An 18,884-nucleotide genomic window follows, 5' to 3' on the forward strand; every position below is an offset into this window, starting at 1 on the left:
ATAACGATTATATATGTAAGATTAGGATCCTTAAAACATATTCTACAACATTTTATACGAAAATATTAATTAAGTTTACTAAAAAATTTATATTTATTACATGGGTCTGGCCAGACTCATGTGTTACGAATGTGACAAACAATATCGGTGTCCAACGAAGGGTTAAAGTCACATACCGCAACAAACACGTTATGACTGTTCGGATTGAAGAAAATTTGAAAGGAGCTTGAAACAGATATCTGAAAGTATTTACAAATAAACATATTTCAGGGATATGGCAAAATCCGGGTTAGTATGTAATGTGTGGTTACCTGAGTTTCGAATCATTTCACCACGACGATCTCCAATTTGCATAGGACATCCATGATATCCAATAAGAAAAGTCGATTGCAATTTTTCAACTTACATAACCCTAATTTGTTTACAAAAGACAATTCAAACATACAGATGACAGATGACAAGCAGAGAGAAAAAATATTCGCAGTGCTACGTCATGAAAAGTTTGTGAAAAAGTGAAAATTTTAAGGAAAATATGTTTGATATTTGCACGAAAATTATACAAAAACAAACTGCGCACAGCAAAGAATAAGAAAAATGATAATTCAACGTTTAGCGGGCAATTAAAGAAAATGCAAATTGTGTAAAAGAATTTTGCATATGAAGAAGTGTGATTGCGAACTACTGGCTGAAGTGAACGAAACGCGAACGAAAGTGGTTTAGAATAAAAAAAAAAAAAAAATCATCATACGAAAGAAAAAATTGTTGAACATAAAAACAAAGAAAAAACACACAAAAATTGGTTTTATTAATTCAATTGTTTGGACCACACATCGTTGTTTTTGAAGCAGCTGTTAAAGAAGTGTGAAAAAGAAACAAGTAATCAATATTCCAAGCTGCAATAAAATTGCACAAAAGGCAGCAGTAATAATTTTGGTATCCTCCCCTCCACCTCTAACAAGACAAGGCGAGTTGATTGCAACTTGTCATAAGTAAATTTTATTAACAAAATATTTGGCCGACGAGCAAAGCACATGATGTGGTCGTTCTTTTCGCGCGACTCCTCCAAAGATTTCCCCTATGACATTGGTGAACCAGTGGCAGGTTTTGAAAATCACTCCATATGGACTTTGCACAAAGCCAAACGAAAGGGAACCCAAGAAGAAGTATCGGTATTTGTTTTTGATTTGCGTAGTGGTTCAGATGCTAAATGTGAATTGGCCAAGGCGGCATTGAAACGTCTTAAAACATTGAGACATCCAAGTATTTTGCAATTTTTGGATTCGCTGGAGACAGATAAATTGTTGTATGTAGCAACGGAATATGTTGAACCATTGGGTTTACATATAGCCAAATTGTCAGCAGATGGTCCACAAAAGGATTTATATTTAGCATGGGGTATATTTCAAATAACGGTAAGTGCTTGGAGTTTAATTGTATGTATGTATTTTTATGCGATTTTTTCTATGTAGCGCGCTTTATCCTTTCTCAACAACGATGGAAGTCTAAGACACAACAATGTCTCTGTGTGGTCGGTGTTTGTTAATTCATCGGGAGAATGGAAATTGGGTAGTTTGGAATATGTTTCACCGGCCGATGGCAATCCAATGCCACCCATTAAAGTTCCACCTTCTCTAGAAGTCTATGATCCACCGGAAAAAAATGATCAAACAAAATTAAAGGCAGCTACAAAATGGTAAGGAATGGTTTATAGAACTTATATTGATCGTATATCGGTTTTGTTTCGCAGTTAGGAGATACAAAAAAAAATCAGATTAGGAATATTTAGTAAACCCTTTGATTTTTTTTGCAATGATAGATTTTTTAGCGCTGATTACGGAAAGGAATTATTTGTTGACCAACGCTTCATATACTCCAAAAGGAGTTAAAAATAACATTTTGATATTTGAAATAAAATTTATGAATTCATTTTTTTTATTTTCAGTTCCGCTGATATGTGGGGCTTGGGCTGCCTAGTTTGGGAATCCTTTAATGGACCGTTGCGTTCACGTTCTAATCTCAAAGATATCGATTGTATACCCAAATCACTGCAATCACTGTATTGTGAATTGGTTGGTGCATCTCCCTCAAATCGTCCCAATCCGGCTGATATTATAACGCGTTGTCGTAAACCTGGTGGATTTTTTAAAAATGATTTAGTCGATACACTATTGTTCCTTGAAGAAATACAAATCAAAGATAAAGCTGAGAAGAATCGTTTCTTTTCGGGTCTAACATTACATTTGGACAATTTTCCTGATAATGTGTGCAAGTAAGTCTTCGTAAGACCAACTGTTTCAATGCTACAACTACTGATAAGAGATGAAGTAAACAAAAAATTTCAAATTTAACTTCATGTTTTCTCTTTGTTGTTCTTTTGTAAAGGCACAAAATATTACCACAATTGATAACAGCCTATGAATATGGTGATGCTGGTTCAGCTGTATTGGCGCCAATGTTTAAGGTAAATGTTTTACTTGTATTATTAAAAACTTTAAATTTAATTTAATCCTTTCTATGTTTTAGCTTGGTAAACTTTTGGATGAGGCTGAATATCAAAAACGTATTGTTCCCTGTGTTGTTAAATTATTTGGTTCCACGGACCGTGTAACACGTTCACGTTTACTACAGCAGCTTGAATTGTTTATTGCTCATCTGCAGCCGCAGGTTGTAAATGAACAAATTTTTCCACAGGTTGCTCATGGATTCCTTGATACCAATGCTACCATAAGGGAACAGACTGTAAAAGTAAGACCAATGAATTATGTTTGTTTTTTTTTGTAATGGTCTAACTTTTTTTTCCTTTTTTTAGTCTATCATTCACTTGGCACCAAAATTAAATTACAATAATTTAAATGTGGAAGTATTAAGACATTTTGCACGTCTTCAGGCCCGTGATGATCAGGGTGGAATACGTACAAATACCACCGTTTGCTTGGGCAAAATAGCACCTCATCTACATCCGCAGGTTGGTCAAATATTTTAATTGGAAATTCGAACATTTGAATAAAATGTCTCTCGTTTTCCCTTGTAGGTACGACAGCGTGTTTTAGTATCAGCTTTTATTCGAGCAATGCGCGATCCATTTCCTCCCGCCAGGGTTGCTGGTGTTTTAGCTTTAGCCGCCACCCAACAATACTTCCTGTTAAAGTAAGTGGAATATTACTTTTAAGACAATAATTTTTTAAAGACATCCTTTTATATCTTCCCAAAATATTACAGTGAAGTTGCAAATCGTGTCTTACCTGCATTGTGTTCGCTTACAATTGATCCCGAAAAAAGTGTACGCGATCCAGCCTTTAAAACAATTCGAGGGTTTTTGGGTAAATTGGAAAAAGTTTCTGAAGATCCAAGCCTAAGAGAGACCATGGGTAGGTTTTCATTTCAAAACATTTACATATGGAAATCTAATATAATTATGCATTTTATATTTACAGAGGCTGATGTTCACACAGCAACACCATCAATTGGCAATGCTGCTGCCACATGGGCTGGTTGGGCTGTAACAGCTGTCACATCTAAGTTCTATCGTAGTCAAAGTGATTCCTCAAGACCTAGACCACCACTAACAGGACGAAACTTATCAAAACCTGCATCATTAGGTAAGTAATTTTGAAATTGTTCTTCCATACTACATGAAATCATTTTCAAATATTTTTTAACTGGGGAAGATTTCACCCATTTTAGAAAATAGAAAGCAACATTTTTATAGGTTGAGCCTTTAGGCTACACTTTGATACGATCCAAGTATGTTTGGAAGAAACCTGTTTCTGAAAATTTGCAGACGATTTAGGCCTCTCCGTCCGTTTGTCAACCTATCTGAGTGGTGCGTTCTCGAACGGATCAACCAATTTTTTCCAAACTTTAAACCTCGTAATATTTTATCCATCGGGTCGGGCTCTCTTCCATAAAAGTGCCAATTTTTTCGCACGGAGTAAACAAAATTTCAATCATATCGGGATCGTTTGCAGCGGTTTGACAGACCATTTTCTCGGAAGCAAGACCATACATTCTGAGATAAAGCTTAAAAAAACCCTGCCTGCAGCAACTAAAATGACTGACGATCATAATAAGTTACGAAATGATTATTAGATTGCTATGAAACTATGTATGAAGTTACAGGAAGGTATATCGGAAAAAATCTTCGGGTACCTCTCTTCTAGGAGAGTTTTGAGGTCAACATTTTCGCTTAGGAGCTTAAAAGCTGTTCGAGGATATATTTGAAATTATCATCGAATGCAGTACTCGTGTTTTTTTGTGGGCAAGTTCATGCTTCCTGACATAATGACCAAAGAGTTTTAAAAATCCTTCTGTGGCCAACTAAAAACTTCTGGTGGGCACGATTACCATCGAAGAGAGTTGAAGATGAGCCCCGCAGAGGTGTTTGAGTTTTATGAGCATCACCCACAATGTGTTCTCAGGAACTATTGGAGTTGATGTTGCTTCTAAATTCAGTCACCACTCAGTGAACATCAAAGAGGAATCAATGTCCTCCGAAATCCTGATTAATCTTAAGTATATGAAAGGATAAATTTGAAATGAGAACTTCCTAGCGTCGCTCTTCCGGAGGCAGAGCATCGTGCTTTCTATCTTTAGTCATCCTATTCACAATGCAAACAGAGGTTGTGGGAACGATTTCGGCTATTCTAAATGTCGTAGCTAATTCATCAACTGCATCCGGCCTCGGGGGACTAATTCTATCGATTTCGGTTGATGAAAGTAAAGTAGCGCGAAAATATTTCTCTTTTTCAAGAAGATAACTTTTTCTTGAAGTAGTTCACACTTCTTTCGACAACAGTCTGAAAACTATAAAACCTTAAAGGAGTAGCCGAATTTTGCAGTTGTTTGTTTATACTTCATGAAAAAAACCAAAATGTTTGCTCTTATGTGCAGTTTAAGGACTGGAAAGTTCATACCAATGTTGTTTTTTTTAGTAAACGAGGATTGTGGGTTTAATTGCTGTAGCAGCACAGGTTTGATGTTATATATGTCAGTGGAATAATTAGGTCCGTCCTTTCCGATACCTCCTCCACAGAAGCCTACAAATTTAGGTTTACCTCAATTTTAAGGCTGGACTTGGATCGTTTTGAAAATGTATACCAATTAAAGTCTTTGTGGTCCTGACAGATAAAGGTCGGGAAGGTATCGTTGTTGTTCAACTATATATTTTTTTTAAATGTTTCAGCAGTGAAGATTAATCCTGGTATTTTTACAGTCATAGGGTATATAGAAGTCGATAAAATCGTCTGAATCTATTTTACATGTCTATAATTTATTCTAAACTAACCCCCGTTTCATTCTTCCATTTAGAACAACCATCAAGCAGTAGTTTATCGACAACCACCTCTTCTGTAACGTCCATGACTTCATTGGAACATGAAAGCAATGATACATCCGCATCGGCCTCCGATTATGGCAACAATGATTGGGACAATGAAAATTGGGGTGAAATGGACGTGAGTATTAAATAAATTTAGATTCCCAATTTTACTGTTTTAAACTAAATAAAAATTCTCTTAGACATCACAGGATCCTAGTTCACCAATGGCTGGTTCACCCAATAATGGTCCATTGTCTGTTAATACAGCGTTAGCGGATGTCAGAGATGGTTGGGACAATGAAGAATGGGGAAGTCTAGAGGAAGATCCGGTAAGTAGTTAAACAAGAAACAAGAATTTGTTTCCCAAATTTTTTTGAGGAATATAAACTTGCCTAAAACGACATTTTGTTAATAAACAAATTTCACTTTGACAAATGAATAATGCATGCTTATTTTTCCTTTTCCAAACCCCAAAAATTTCAGGGCGAAGAAGAAGCTCAAGAACAAGAACAACAACAAATGCAATTACGACAATCACCCATACGGCCACATCAACAACAATTGCAACAACACCAATTGAATGAATTAATTGAACCTTTGGCTAAGCTTAACTCCCACAATACATCACCTTCCAAATCAACTCTCGGTTCAACGTCGCTATCCTCTAGTCTACGACCAAGAGATTTATCAGCCAATCTATCATCGGCTAGTAATACAACAACATCGCCTACACCATTCCTCAATTGTAATAACATTAGTCCGCCACAACAGAAATCACCGCATCACATGAATAACTCAACGAATAGTAATGCCAATTGGAATAGCGATTCCTGGGCAGATGGTGAATTTGAACCTATTGACGAACCTTTAACAGGTAAGTTCATTTTTTTGCTAATTTGCAGTTTTCGTATTTTGGGAATGTTTTTTGGGAATGATGTACATGTGTAAATGTAAATTTGCTTTCGTTTATATGCACGTTATATCGCTTTCAGTACATTTTTTACGCATTTTCATAAGTTCACAACTCATTAATTTATTGCATCTTTCCACCTCATCTATCACATCGCTCATTTACTCAAAGAGTGACACTTGAAAAGATATTACACAAAAATTAAACTAACTAATTGGCATGATTTGAAATGTTTTTTTAGTGCTTCATAAATTCTAAAAACGTTTGCGTTGAATTATGCGAAACTCCTAGTAAATGAGCTGTAACTCGTCGAGTTTTAGAGATATCAGCATGAAAATTTGACACAAGATGAAGTAGAAGTCGCAGAAAAAATAGAAATTGCTAACTCAGAAAAAGCATTATTTGAGTTATGTCACTCATTGAGTAAATGAGCGATATGTTAATATGGGTTATTATTTCCCTAACAGTTATTTGTTAGATCAAAGGAGACATTTCTACATTATTGCCTGAATATCTAACGGTTATGATCGGTTAGGGGGAAGATATTTTGAGTGATGTGTCTTTTGAGTTAAATGATTGAAGGAATTTTCTGGTTATTGCTATGGAGATTAAACCTTTTATAAACAAAATTTGGATTACTATTACGGTTACTTTAAACGTTACATAAAAGGCTTGCTAAAAATGGCGCAGAGAAACAAAAACAGAGTGTAATTTGTACAATAAATCCCAGCAACATTTTTAATGAAATTTGCAAATCTTGGAGTAGTTATTTCACATCTTCATCCGAATATCCGAATGATAAGGATCATAACTTCTTAAAGTCGTCGTATGAAGTAATTTAAAAATCGCAAAAGTATTCGGTAAGCTCTTGATGGAAGACTAGCAAATACCCGCTACTTCGTATGCGGAAAGGGCATAAAATATATATGAACTCTGTTCTGTTGTATTAAAACCTATTTTAAATACCAACATTTAATCGATTTAATTCCAAAAAAACATATCTGCCGTATCGCACCGCTACACAGCTACCATATTTTTTATTTCGGAATTCCAAAACTACGACCTCATATCACAGACATACACCAACCGCGACTCATATTGCAAATTTCAGACTTGACTTCTGGTTTTACTCCTTCACTTACACAGCATTCCCTCCCAATACGAATTTCCAAACACTAAACTTTCTCTCACCCCTTCACAACAACAATAACGCACATTCACAATTCAAGGTTCTAGCTTCAGCGGTTTCGCCAAGAACCCGAATAGGTTCGTAAAATTTTCGAAATATATCCCCATATAACGGTACCCCACGACTTACTGTTTTTTAAAAATAGAACAAATCTATACTGTCCAATTTTCTTTACATTTGGATCTTGAATACTCAGAGGATATAAAAGCTTTATTTAAAAAATGTCTACTTCAATCCACTTTTATTAGAAGAGGTATTTTGAAGACTTAGAGCATTTTGAAGATTTTATGCACATTTTCCAACTGAACTCCGAACTTTATCTCCAAGTTCAGAGTGATCTTCATAACAAATATTTTTCCATTTCGTATTTTTTGTCCAAATTATATAATCCAAGCTTTGTTCCTACACCCAACACCAAATTTAGTACCATTTAGTACTTTTCGTTCACCTATAGTAGGTATTTCTCACTTTAACCGTTTACACAATACCAAAATGGTTTTGGTAACAACATGTTACCAAACTTTTCGTACACATAATTAAAGGTTTCAAAGCTTACTTCCTTATACTCAACATATATCCCGACCGCAATTCACTTTTCCAGCTTTATATGTTCCGCTGAAAGCAATTATATTACTATTTAATACTTTTTGTATAAATAAGTGCGAATTTTAAAAACTTCATCCCTACCTACTCTAAACAACAATTGCTAATCTAATACCGAATTTCAAATTTAAAAATTCCACCCCTTTACAAAATCACAAATTGTACAAAATTCTGTACCATATAGCAAATACCAAAAGGTACCAAATTTTGTACCATTTGCCACTTATCGTACACGGCTTTCCAAAAACAACTTGCATAACTCACTTCTTTCGTTCACCTAAATCCAAATTATAGCCAATCCGAATTTCCAAAGTAACAGCAATCCTACACTCCAACAGTAATCTGTTCACGCAAATACAAATTGTATCGAATTTAGTACCATTTAGTACTGCTTCGTGCACACTAGTATGATTTTCTAAAGTTACCTCCATATCTCAATTCTAATTCTAACAGTAATCTTAATTCCAAGTTTCACTCACTACCATTTAGGACTTTTCGACCTTTGGTACACCTTTCTTACTCTTTATCAGTGACCCTTATTCCAAATTTCAGCACTATTCGTTAATTCAAATCCAAATTGTACTATATTTACTACTTTTCGTACACCTTTAGTTCGAATTTCCAAAAACCTGTCTCTCCATCAGTCACCCTTATTCAAAATTCCAAGATTCCTGTCCTATCCGTTCACCCAAAACCAAATTGTACTAAATTTAGTACCATTTAGTACTTTTCGTACCCTAATAGGTAGACTTTACAAAAACCTTTGATTGTTACTTTTCATCACTGACCTTCATTCCAAATTTCAGTATTCCAGCTCTATCCGTTCACCCAAATCCAAATTGTACTAAATTTAGTACAATTTAGTACTTTTCGTACCCTTATAGTTCGAATTTCCAAAAACCTTTCAACGTTATTCTTCATCATCGACTCTCATTTCAAAGTTCAGGATTCCATCTCTATCCGTTCACCCAAATCCAAATTGTACTAAATTTAGTACCATTTAGTACTTTTCGTACCCTTATAGTTCGAATTTCCAAAAACCTTTCAACGTTATTCTTCATCATCGACTCTCATTTCAAATTTCAGGATTCCATCTCTATCCGTTTACCGAAATCCAAATTGTACTAAATTTAGTACTATTTAGTACTTTTCGTACCCTTATAGTTCGAATTTCCAAAAACCTTTCATCGTTATTCTTCATCAGCGACTCTCATTTCAAATTTCAGGATTCCACCTCTATCCATTCACCCAAATCCAAACTGTACTAAATTTAGTACTTTTCGTGCACATACAGTTCGAAAAACTTTTCTTTGTTGCTCTCCACCAGTGACCCTCATTCAAAAGTTCAGGATTCCAGCTCTATCCGTTCACCCGAATTAAAATTGTACAAAATTTAGTACTTTTGTTAATCTCCATCAGTGAACCCTCATTCCAAATTTCAGGATTCCAGCTCAATCCGTTCACCCAAATCCAAATTGTACTAAATTTAGTACCATTTACTACTTTTCGTACCCTAATAGGTAGACTTTACAAAAACCTTTGATTGCTACTTTTCATCAGTGACCTTCATTCCAAATTTCAGTATTCCAGCTCTATCCGTTCACCCAAATCCAAATTGTACTAAATTTAGTACCATTTAGTACTTTTCGTACCCTTATAGTTCGAATTTCCAAAAACCTTTCAACGTTGTTCTTCATCATCGACTCTCATTTCAAATTTCAGGATTCCATCTCTATCCGTTTACCGAAATTCAAATTGTACTAAATTTAGTACTATTTAGTACTTTTCGTACCCTTATAGTTCGAATTTCCAAAAACCTTTCAACGTTGTTCTTCATCAGCTACTCTCATTTCAAATTTCAGGATTCCACCTCTATCCATTCACCCAAATCCAAATTGTACTAAATTTAGTACTTTTCGTGCACATACAGTTCGAAAAACTTTTCTTTGTTGCTCTCCACCAGTGAGCCTCATTCAAAAGTTCAGGATTCCAGCTCTATCCGTTCACCCGAATCCAAATTGTACTAAATTTAGTACCATTTAGTACTTTTGTTAATCTCCATCAGTGAACCCTCGTTCCAAATTTCAGGATTCCAGCTCAATCCGTTCACTTAAATCCAAATTGTACTAAATTTAGTACCATTTAGTACTTTTCGTACCCTTATAGTTCGAATTTCCAAAAACCTTTCATCGCTTCTCTCCATCAGTGACCCTCATTCCAAATTTCAAGATTCTAGCTCTATCCGTTCACCTAAATCCAAATAGTACTAAATTGAGTACCATTTAGTACTTTTCGTACACTAATAGGAAGAATTTCCAAAAACCTTTTTTTGTTACTCTCCATTAGTAACTCCATTTCAAATTTCAGGATTCCAGCTCTATCCGTTCACCCAAGTCCAAATTGTACTAAATTTAGTACCATTTAGTACTTTTCGTACCCTTATAGTTCGAATTTCTAAAAACCTTTCAACGTTATTCTTCATCAGCGACTCTCATATCAAATTTCAGGATTCCATCTCTATCCGTTTACCGAAATCCAAATTGTACTAAATTTAGTACCATTTAGTACTTTTCGTACCCTTATAGTTCGAATTTCCAAAAAAATTTCATCATTACTCTTCATCAGTGACCTTCATTCCAAATTTCAGGATTCCTGCTCTATCTGTTCACCCAAATCTCAATTGTACTAAAGTTAGTACCCTTTTGTACTTTTCGTACATTTATAGTTCGAATTCCCAAAAACCCTTTGGTACATCTTTATAGCTCTCCATCAGTTACCCTCATTCCAAATTTCAGAATTCTAGCTCTTACCGTTTGCCTAATACAAAGGGTTCCATATTTAGTACCTTTTAGTACTTTTCGTTCACTTCTAGGTCGAATTTCCAAAAACCCAGCCTTATCTCACACCTACACCCAAAATTTCAACTTTCTAGCTTCAGCGGTTTCGTCTGGGCGCTGATGAATCAGTCAGTCAATCAGTCAGTCAGTCACTCACCTCATTACTCTTTTATATATATAGATGATCGTTTTGCCGTAAGTGGATTTTTTGAGACTACTGGGAACAAAATCACGTGAAGTATGTACTTTTCGAACAACAAATATTTTACGGTTTTAATCGATATTTAGCAAATATTTAAAACCCACGAACAACACTTGCTTAGAAAAAACTCTCCATTTTAATTTTCTAGGAATCTTTTCTTAGATGACGGATTCTTTTATTTGACCTGAATGTCCGGGTAAAAAAAGGAAAACGGATTAGACAGGGTTCTACTGAACTGATTTCTACCTCAGATAAGAAAATCGAATCTTAGAAAAAGTATAGAATTAAGAAAAAAGTAGAAGGCATGAAAATTGTTTTATGGGTTGTTATGATTCTAAGGCGAATGTCTCTGGATTTAGGGAAGATATTGCACCGTATAGAAACATTTAGGAAAGGATGAAGTGCAATGTATAATTTGGCAAATATCTATTGTGATCCCCAATAATACCCCCTTTTTTGGCTTTCTATGGGTTTAAAAAAAAAACTCGCTTCAGGATTCCGTATTTCGAATCTTAGCCTGTATCAACTGTATAACGTTCCCTTTCCGAAAGTTCTAAAAATACTAATGCCAGGAGAAAATTTAAGGCTATAATTTGGCAAATATTGTGATCCCCTATAATAGGCCCCCTTTTCCGGCTTTTTGAGGGTATTAAAAAAAACAGAAATCGGTTCAGGATTCCGGCTTTTCGAAACTTAGCCTATGCCGCTTCTATTAAAACTGTGTAATTTCCCGAAAGATTGAAGCGGATTTGTCAATGGAAAAGAGGACTTAGTTTGGTGGGCCAATTTAACAAATGCAACCTGTCATGTAGTCTAAGTTCATATGCTGGGTATGTAAAGGATTTTTTTGTTATTAAGGCTATAAAAACTTCCGGTTAAAATAACAAGCGAAAATACACACAAACTTATGATAGCGATCGTGGTCCAAAGTTGAGAACCTTGCACACTGGATGTCCGGGTTCGATTCAAAGGCAAAATCAAATTGTCAGCGGTGGCAAAAATACCTCTCACTGAAATGTTGGCGACTCTCCGTTCGGACTCGGCTAGGTCCAATATCATTGAGCTAATCCCTTCGAAAAGTTTGTGGAATATGTATGTTTTTTTCTAGACATAGATTATATCAGTCCAGGTACCCCCCACAAAAAGTATCAACATTTTTCGCAGAAATGCAGCTTAAGAGCATGTCTTGGCGCGATTCGTATATTTTTTGCAGCAGGTTGTCTACGTGACCCCTATTACGACGGTATAAGTTTTTTTGGGCGAGGTCACACTTCCAGAGATAATGACCCTAGAACCCTGTCACCACGAACTTAAATGACTTAAGAAGCCCTATAACTTTAGAATGGTGGAGCACCTTGTTATCCTGCTTAAAAATATATATTGTACTTTGCGCGCATAATTGTCCAAAAGCTCTAAAACCAAACCAAAATAGCTGGTATGCATGATAGTTATCATAATTATCAAAGTGACCGGCATTGCTCCAACCTTTGTACATCGTAATATTTTTCGAAAACCTAAATACAAATCGACAACATTGACAACTCCTTGGGGCACCTCCCTCACAAAAGTACAAACGTTTTGCTTAAGTCCAGTTTAAGGACATGTCTCGGATCGTTCTGAAATTGTTTTGTATCTGGTTATCTTTGCAGTCCCTATTACGATGGTACAACATTTTTATCCATACTACCAAGATAATGGGTCAAAAGCTCTAAAAAACGCTGTCTGTACTAACTGGAAGGACTAATGAGCACGATAATTAGCAGCGGAATCCTATGCAAATGCATATATGGTTAGGATGGTCGTAGAGAAAATCTGATTAGACAGAAACTCGTTTTATCACAAAATAAAACGAATTAGGCCCAGACATTTTTTTGCATATCGTGCATATTTTTACATATTTACATAAAATGAGCAAAGGCAAAATTATATACAAGGATTTGTGGTCTAAAAATCCCACCGAAATGGCTGAAATGTGGTATTAAGTCTTCCTTGGAGGTATAAAACTTTCGACCTGAAATTTGTCGGTTTAGGTTCAGGCCTTCATATAGCCCCCATAGAACGATACCTCCGGATTTTCGGTATTTTGAAGGTTAAGTCTGTGGTTATACATTTCTCTATTTCATTGACTTGTCTCAAAAGAATATTAAACAGAAAAATTGTACATACAAACATTTTTGTACCTATTATTGAAATATTTATTGCATAAGAAAATATGCCCAGTCCCAAAATTTAACATGAATCGGACCAAAAATAGGGGCTGCATTAAATACCGCTGTCTAACGATAAGTTACGTATTGATTTCCTGCAGGTAGTCTTTTTTATTCAGATGACAAGCATTATTATGTGAGCAAGTCCATGCTTTCCAAAAGCTCTAAAAAATCCTACGTGGAGTAACTGACGTTGGTTCAACCTTTGAATTGTTCGTTGAATTTTTCGTTGCTGAGTATTTCAGGCCTTATAAAACATCGAGGATAGCTTTATTAAATGTCCAGGCTACCAGTGGTGAATGAAAATGATATTCGAAACTGTCCGTTCAAATTAAATGCATTTTATACCACCTGTCAAGGAAAATGTTCAGCCATAGGCCAACCCACGCGTTCATCTACGATCACGTTTAAACATATTCTGTCTTTACGTTAAAGATTCGTGATTTCTGTACCCATAAATTGTTTTAGGCTGTTCTTAAATAACACCTAAGATCTGCTAGAGTTGATAGCAATCCATTATTTGCTCGTTTATTGGAGCAGAGGAGCTACAAAGGGTAATATTCCTTACAGGATCTCCCATTTTTTTGATCTAAAATCATAAAAATATTACCTTTTTTCGACGGATTTTTGATGTTTTCTTATTTTTGATGATAGTTTAGCACATTTTCTTCACAATCACAAATATTATTGATATTTGCAATATATTGGAGGTCTTTATGGGGCATTATCTTTGATTCTGGGTCCATATGGGTTTTCAGCCCCATTAACTCTAGAAGGGGAATTACAATTTTAATTTTTGGTGCAGGTTCATTCAGCAAAATAATGTTAGGAAGGAAAACTAAAGTTGTTTGGCGGTCAAGTTTAAATTTGCTTAAGAAATTGTCTTATTTACTTAAAGTGGCTCTATTATTTCGCACAGCTCTTTACAGGCTCTGCCCTGCCTAATACAAGGTCAACCCCCAAATTGGACAAATGTTGACTGAATTTTATTTATGGGCCATAAAACACATTTCAGAAGTTATTTAGAAACGTTTAATGCGTTGTAACTTCAGTGACTCTATTATTGGCCCAAAAGTTTGAAAAAATCCTTCGGTGATCAATTAAAATAAATGATTGACACGATAAGTATCAAAACAAATGGCTCGCCAATTAGATCCAGTCCCAAGACTATGTTGATACATTCCTTTCGATTCTACCTTCGCAAAAGTTCAACACTTTTGCGCTTTAATCCAGTTGAAGAGCATCTCTCGGATCGTGTTGAATTTTCAATAAGGGATAGTCAATGTGATATTGACTACAACATAATATTTTTTGCAATACATCCCAAGATATGAGTCTCGAAATGTCCCAACATTAAGCGCCACACCCTTTTATTTAAATGTTAGTAGTCTTTGTTACAACTCTATAATTTTTTTATTCTTCACACTTGCATCGATAATGATCCGAACATACCAAAAACCCCGTTCAAGTGGTATTCGTACAACATAAGAGTAATTATGTTTTTGGTTTGGACTGTGTTGATTGGATCTGTCAGTGGAATAATTAGGGTCACTTGTTATGTTACTTATCCCTCAAACGTCTACAAATGTTCCATGGAAAATTCTTTTGTCGCAGAGGACAATACTACTTATTTTTATACCCTATACCACTATGCCACCGTGGTGCAATGTTATGCACACCCGCCTTGCACGCAGAAGGTCGTGGGTTCGTTTCCCCGGCTAGGCAACATCAAATTTTTAAAATAGCCCTCAGTAATGTTGGCGACCTTTCCTGAGTATTTCAGCCATGTAAAACTTCTCTACAAGTGGTGTCTTAGGACACGCCGTTCGGACTCGTCAATAAACTGTAGGTCCCATATCATTGAGCTAATATGAATCGGGGTGCACTCATTGATATGAGAGAAGTCTCCCTTGTCTCGCCTGGGATGTTTGTGGGACAATTATAAATATACCACTATGTGGGGAGGGTATTATAAGTTGGTCTTGGCCAAAGAGTTTGTAACGTATCGAAATAATGGTCGTAGACACATACATTTATGCACCAAAATGAATGTCTCGACGAGCTGGGTCGATCTGTCTATGTGCGGCCGTCCGTCCGTCTGTCCATCTAAACCTTGTTATCACGCTACAGGTCGAAATTTTGATTGGATCGTCACCCAATTTTGGGTGTTGATGAGGGTTCCGGAGGAGGAGAAGCCTATTGATTTTGGAGGTGGTCGGATAATGTTTAGGGACTAGGAATGGACAAACAATTTATTTGGAGAAAAAGTCAACGTATTTTTCCACAACGAATATCTCAGCTTCTATAAGGGTATAACAATAAGGGTATGAAAATGAAAGTAAAAAATATTACCTTTCTAACGATGTAAAGTAGGTTTTCGTAGGTGGTCAAACAACGAAGATATCACCATAGTTGCAAATAAAACCCAACTTTTCATTTTTGCGATTTTAATTATAATGACGAATATCACAACTTTGGGACCTTCCAAAAGCAAAGCCTGACTTTGAAAGTAGAAAATCCCATCTTTACAATCATGCAAAGTAGGTTGGCGTAGGTGGCCAAATAACGGAGATATCGCAATAGTCGGTAATACATCCCACTTTTCCATTTTTTAATCACGCTACAGGCCGCAATTTTAATCGGATCGTCACCAAATTATGGTGGTTAATGGGGGTCCCTGAGGGGAAGAAGACTACTGATTTTGGTGGTGGCCGGATAATATTCAGGGTTCGGAATGGGCAAAAAACTTATATGATGAACATTAAACGTTTTATTAATATGCGAATATGTATCTACGCTTCTAGTAGGCGTATTCCAAAAGGAAAGCCCGTCAATGGAAGAAGATAAGATTTGCCTTACATTGTTGCAAAGTTGGGCGTAGGTGTTCAAACAACGGAGATATCGCAAACGTCGGTAATGCATCCCATTTTTGTATTTTTTGTAATCACGCTACAGGTCGCAATTTTAATAGGAACGTCACGAAATTTTTGTGGTTAATAGGGCTCCAAGAGAGGAAGGAAGAAGCATATTGAGTGATGTTCGGATAATATTTAGGAGTCGGAATGGGCAAAAAACTTATGTGGACAAAAATTTATAGTTTTATTCTAATGCGAATATCTCCGTTTTAAGCAGTCGTATTCCAAAAGGAAAGCCCGTCAATGGATGAGGATGTTCGGATAATATTCAGGAGTCGGAATGGGAAAAAAACTTATGTGGACAAAAATTTAAAGTTTTATTCTTATCCAAGGAGAGAAATTTATACAAAATGTGGCATTTATGGTAAAATATCACAGTTATTGCAAAAGGTGCTAAGCAATCACAATTTTAATATTTTGAAATTTTTTACTTTAATGACAAATACCTCTGCTTCTATTTGGTGTATTAAAGACATGTAAAGTGCTAATCAAGAAGACCAGCAAAGCTTTCAATCAGTACCAATTAGATGTCGACAGTCAAATATAAAATTAATTATTAGTTATTTTGCTTCAGTTCGCCCTAAGTCATTTCGTATAAAAGCCTGATAGGTTAAAACTTTAGTATTTCCCTAAAAGAAATGTTTACGAGTGAAAAGCTTATGCACAGGGGTAGTGGTGTAGGTGTAGGCGGCCCTGTCCCGTCTATAGTCTTTGCTCACTTGTTTAAAATTACGCATCTGTTGATAGTAAATGTAGGGCTTACCACTTCTGTTATTTTTATTTTTTTTTTTTTGGTGCAGTCATAGGCTGAGGTTATTTCCTAAGAATTTTATATTCATATTTATACTATAAATTAAATTACATACATACACTGCAATCAAATCTAATAAAATGTGTTTGGAGGAAGTAAAATCTTTGCAAAAACTACAGATTTTGTGTTTTAGTTTTGTCATAAAATGTAATTAACACAAATGTATAACAATCTTAACTAAAAATCATTAGCATGTCATCAAAGATCTATCACTCTCATTTCACCATGTACCTATTTATTGCTTCACTTCAATTAGTACGCTTATATTGTAACTATATAACTGCATCTGTGTTTGTAATTAACAATTATTGTGTACTATATTGTTCAAAATTGTTTTATTAAAAATCTGTGTATGAATATACCCCACCCCCTTCAACAATTGAATTAAAATCAAATTTTAGGCAATCCCAAACTTGATGAAGCTCGAAGAAAACGTGAAGAAAAGAAATTACAACGTCAGCGTGAACTAGAGGCGAGACGTGCACAACGCAACAGTGGTCCAATGAAATTGGGCGCTAAAAAGCTTTAAAATACCGACACAACTTCAATGCCCTTGCTAATGTTGTTGACAATTGACTGGAACCTACGACGATTCGATAATTTCCGTTTTATTTAATTTCTCACACAAAGGAAGTGGAATTTCAGTTTTATGTGCATTTTTTTCTTTTACCTACCGTTTTGTTCTCTTTGTAAGTGCGTGTAATATACACACAAACTATACTATTAATATTATATATATATATATAAAACGTATATAAAAAATATTTGTTGTCATTTTTATTTTTCATTTCTAACTTAAGATTTAAAAAATGCAAAAATAACGATTTTTTAGACTAATTATGCAATATTTAATAGATAAATAATATTAAAGAAATCCTCTGAAAAATAAAAATGCATGCCCTAAAATAAAGAGAAAAAAACTTATACACATTATTAGAAATTTAAAAATAATACTTTAAGCATTCAATGCAATTTAATTATTTGATGAAACCAACCAAGGCAACATTTGTGTAATTATCGCCATTAATTTTTCGATTTTTCCTCCATTTTTTATAAATAGTTTATTTTTTTTATATACATAGTACCCAGAAAAAAAGAAGGAAAACATATTTGCCAAAAATAATATTTTTAGGCATCACTCAAAATCCATAAAATAGAAAAACGCTGAAAATTGTATTAAAGATAAATTATCAAAATTGTAAATTAAAAAAAAATATTCCAATTATCATTAGTTTTAAAATAAGCAAAAAATATTTTTTGTTAATAAAGAATCTTATATATATTTTCTTGTTCTTTTTTATTCAAATTTTAAAATTTTTAAAGAAAGATTTTAAAAAGTTTTGTTTTTTCATTTTTTATTATTTTCATAGTATGTTAAAAATGTATCTCCTGTTTTTGATTATATTTTTTACAATTTAGGTTTGTTACCTTAACGCCGTAAGCGCCGCCGCACAGTCATTCAGAAATCGATTTTCCTGGCCAAAATCCCCATTTTTTTGTCACCGATTGTTAATTTTTAAATGGGATTCGATAGAAAACATATTGAAACTTACTTAGATGACTTTTATATTAAACAGAACGTCTTGTTCCATAAGCCGAACTAAGAACAGATTTCCAAACGCACCGATCTTTTGCTTTACCTCTTCTTTCTATCGGAGTTGGCCTTCCCTTGGGGCGTATACCGTCGAGTGGCTCGTATTCAAATGCCTTTTTGGCGGGGGGCATCTTTATCCATCCTGCTGGTATGGCCAAGCCAACGCAATCGTTGTAGTTCGATACGTTTTACTATGTATATCGATGTCGGTCGGCTGGTATAGCTCGTGGTTCATACGACGTCCGTATTCACCATCAACGCATATTGGTCCATAAATCTTTCGAAGATTTTTTCTCTCA

At 35.1% G+C, this 18,884-nt stretch overlaps 1 protein-coding gene across 2 annotated transcripts; it reads left to right on the plus strand.

Annotated features, from left to right (window-relative positions):
* The first annotated feature begins 408 nt into the window (after positions 1–408).
* yata (N-terminal kinase-like protein yata) lies at positions 409–18,273 on the plus strand. Of its 2 annotated transcripts, none has more exons than XM_073960802.1 (13): positions 409–1,412; positions 1,470–1,693; positions 1,943–2,269; positions 2,383–2,461; positions 2,524–2,745; positions 2,810–2,965; positions 3,032–3,147; positions 3,220–3,368; positions 3,435–3,599; positions 5,308–5,453; positions 5,518–5,646; positions 5,801–6,191; positions 17,393–18,273. In XM_073960802.1, the coding sequence occupies exons 1-13, from the start codon at positions 1,032–1,034 to the stop codon at positions 17,518–17,520; spliced, it is 2,613 nt and encodes an 870-aa protein (XP_073816903.1). In that variant the 5' UTR covers positions 409–1,031; the 3' UTR covers positions 17,521–18,273. The 2 variants fall into 2 exon arrangements, with proteins under 2 accessions (XP_073816903.1, XP_073816904.1); XM_073960803.1 differs by having other exon boundaries at positions 420–1,412; positions 5,527–5,646.
* Positions 18,274–18,884: the final 611 nt, after the last annotated feature.

The sequence above is a fragment of the Musca autumnalis genome, unplaced genomic scaffold (genome assembly GCF_047663935.1).
Source record: "Musca autumnalis isolate F117 unplaced genomic scaffold, ASM4766393v1 scaffold_1, whole genome shotgun sequence".
In the NCBI taxonomy this organism is placed as follows: Eukaryota; Metazoa; Arthropoda; class Insecta; order Diptera; family Muscidae; genus Musca; species Musca autumnalis.

Excerpts from the sequence above, each read along its gene's own strand:
- yata (XM_073960802.1), top strand. The coding sequence starts at position 1,032 with ATGATGTGGTCGTTCTTTTCGCGCGACTCCTCCAAAGATTTCCCCTAT. Across the intron at positions 1,413-1,469 it reads GGGGTATATTTCAAATAACG|CGCGCTTTATCCTTTCTCAA; the intron begins GTAAGTGCTTGG and ends TTTTCTATGTAG. Across the intron at positions 2,270-2,382 it reads TTTCCTGATAATGTGTGCAA|GCACAAAATATTACCACAAT; the intron begins GTAAGTCTTCGT and ends TCTTTTGTAAAG.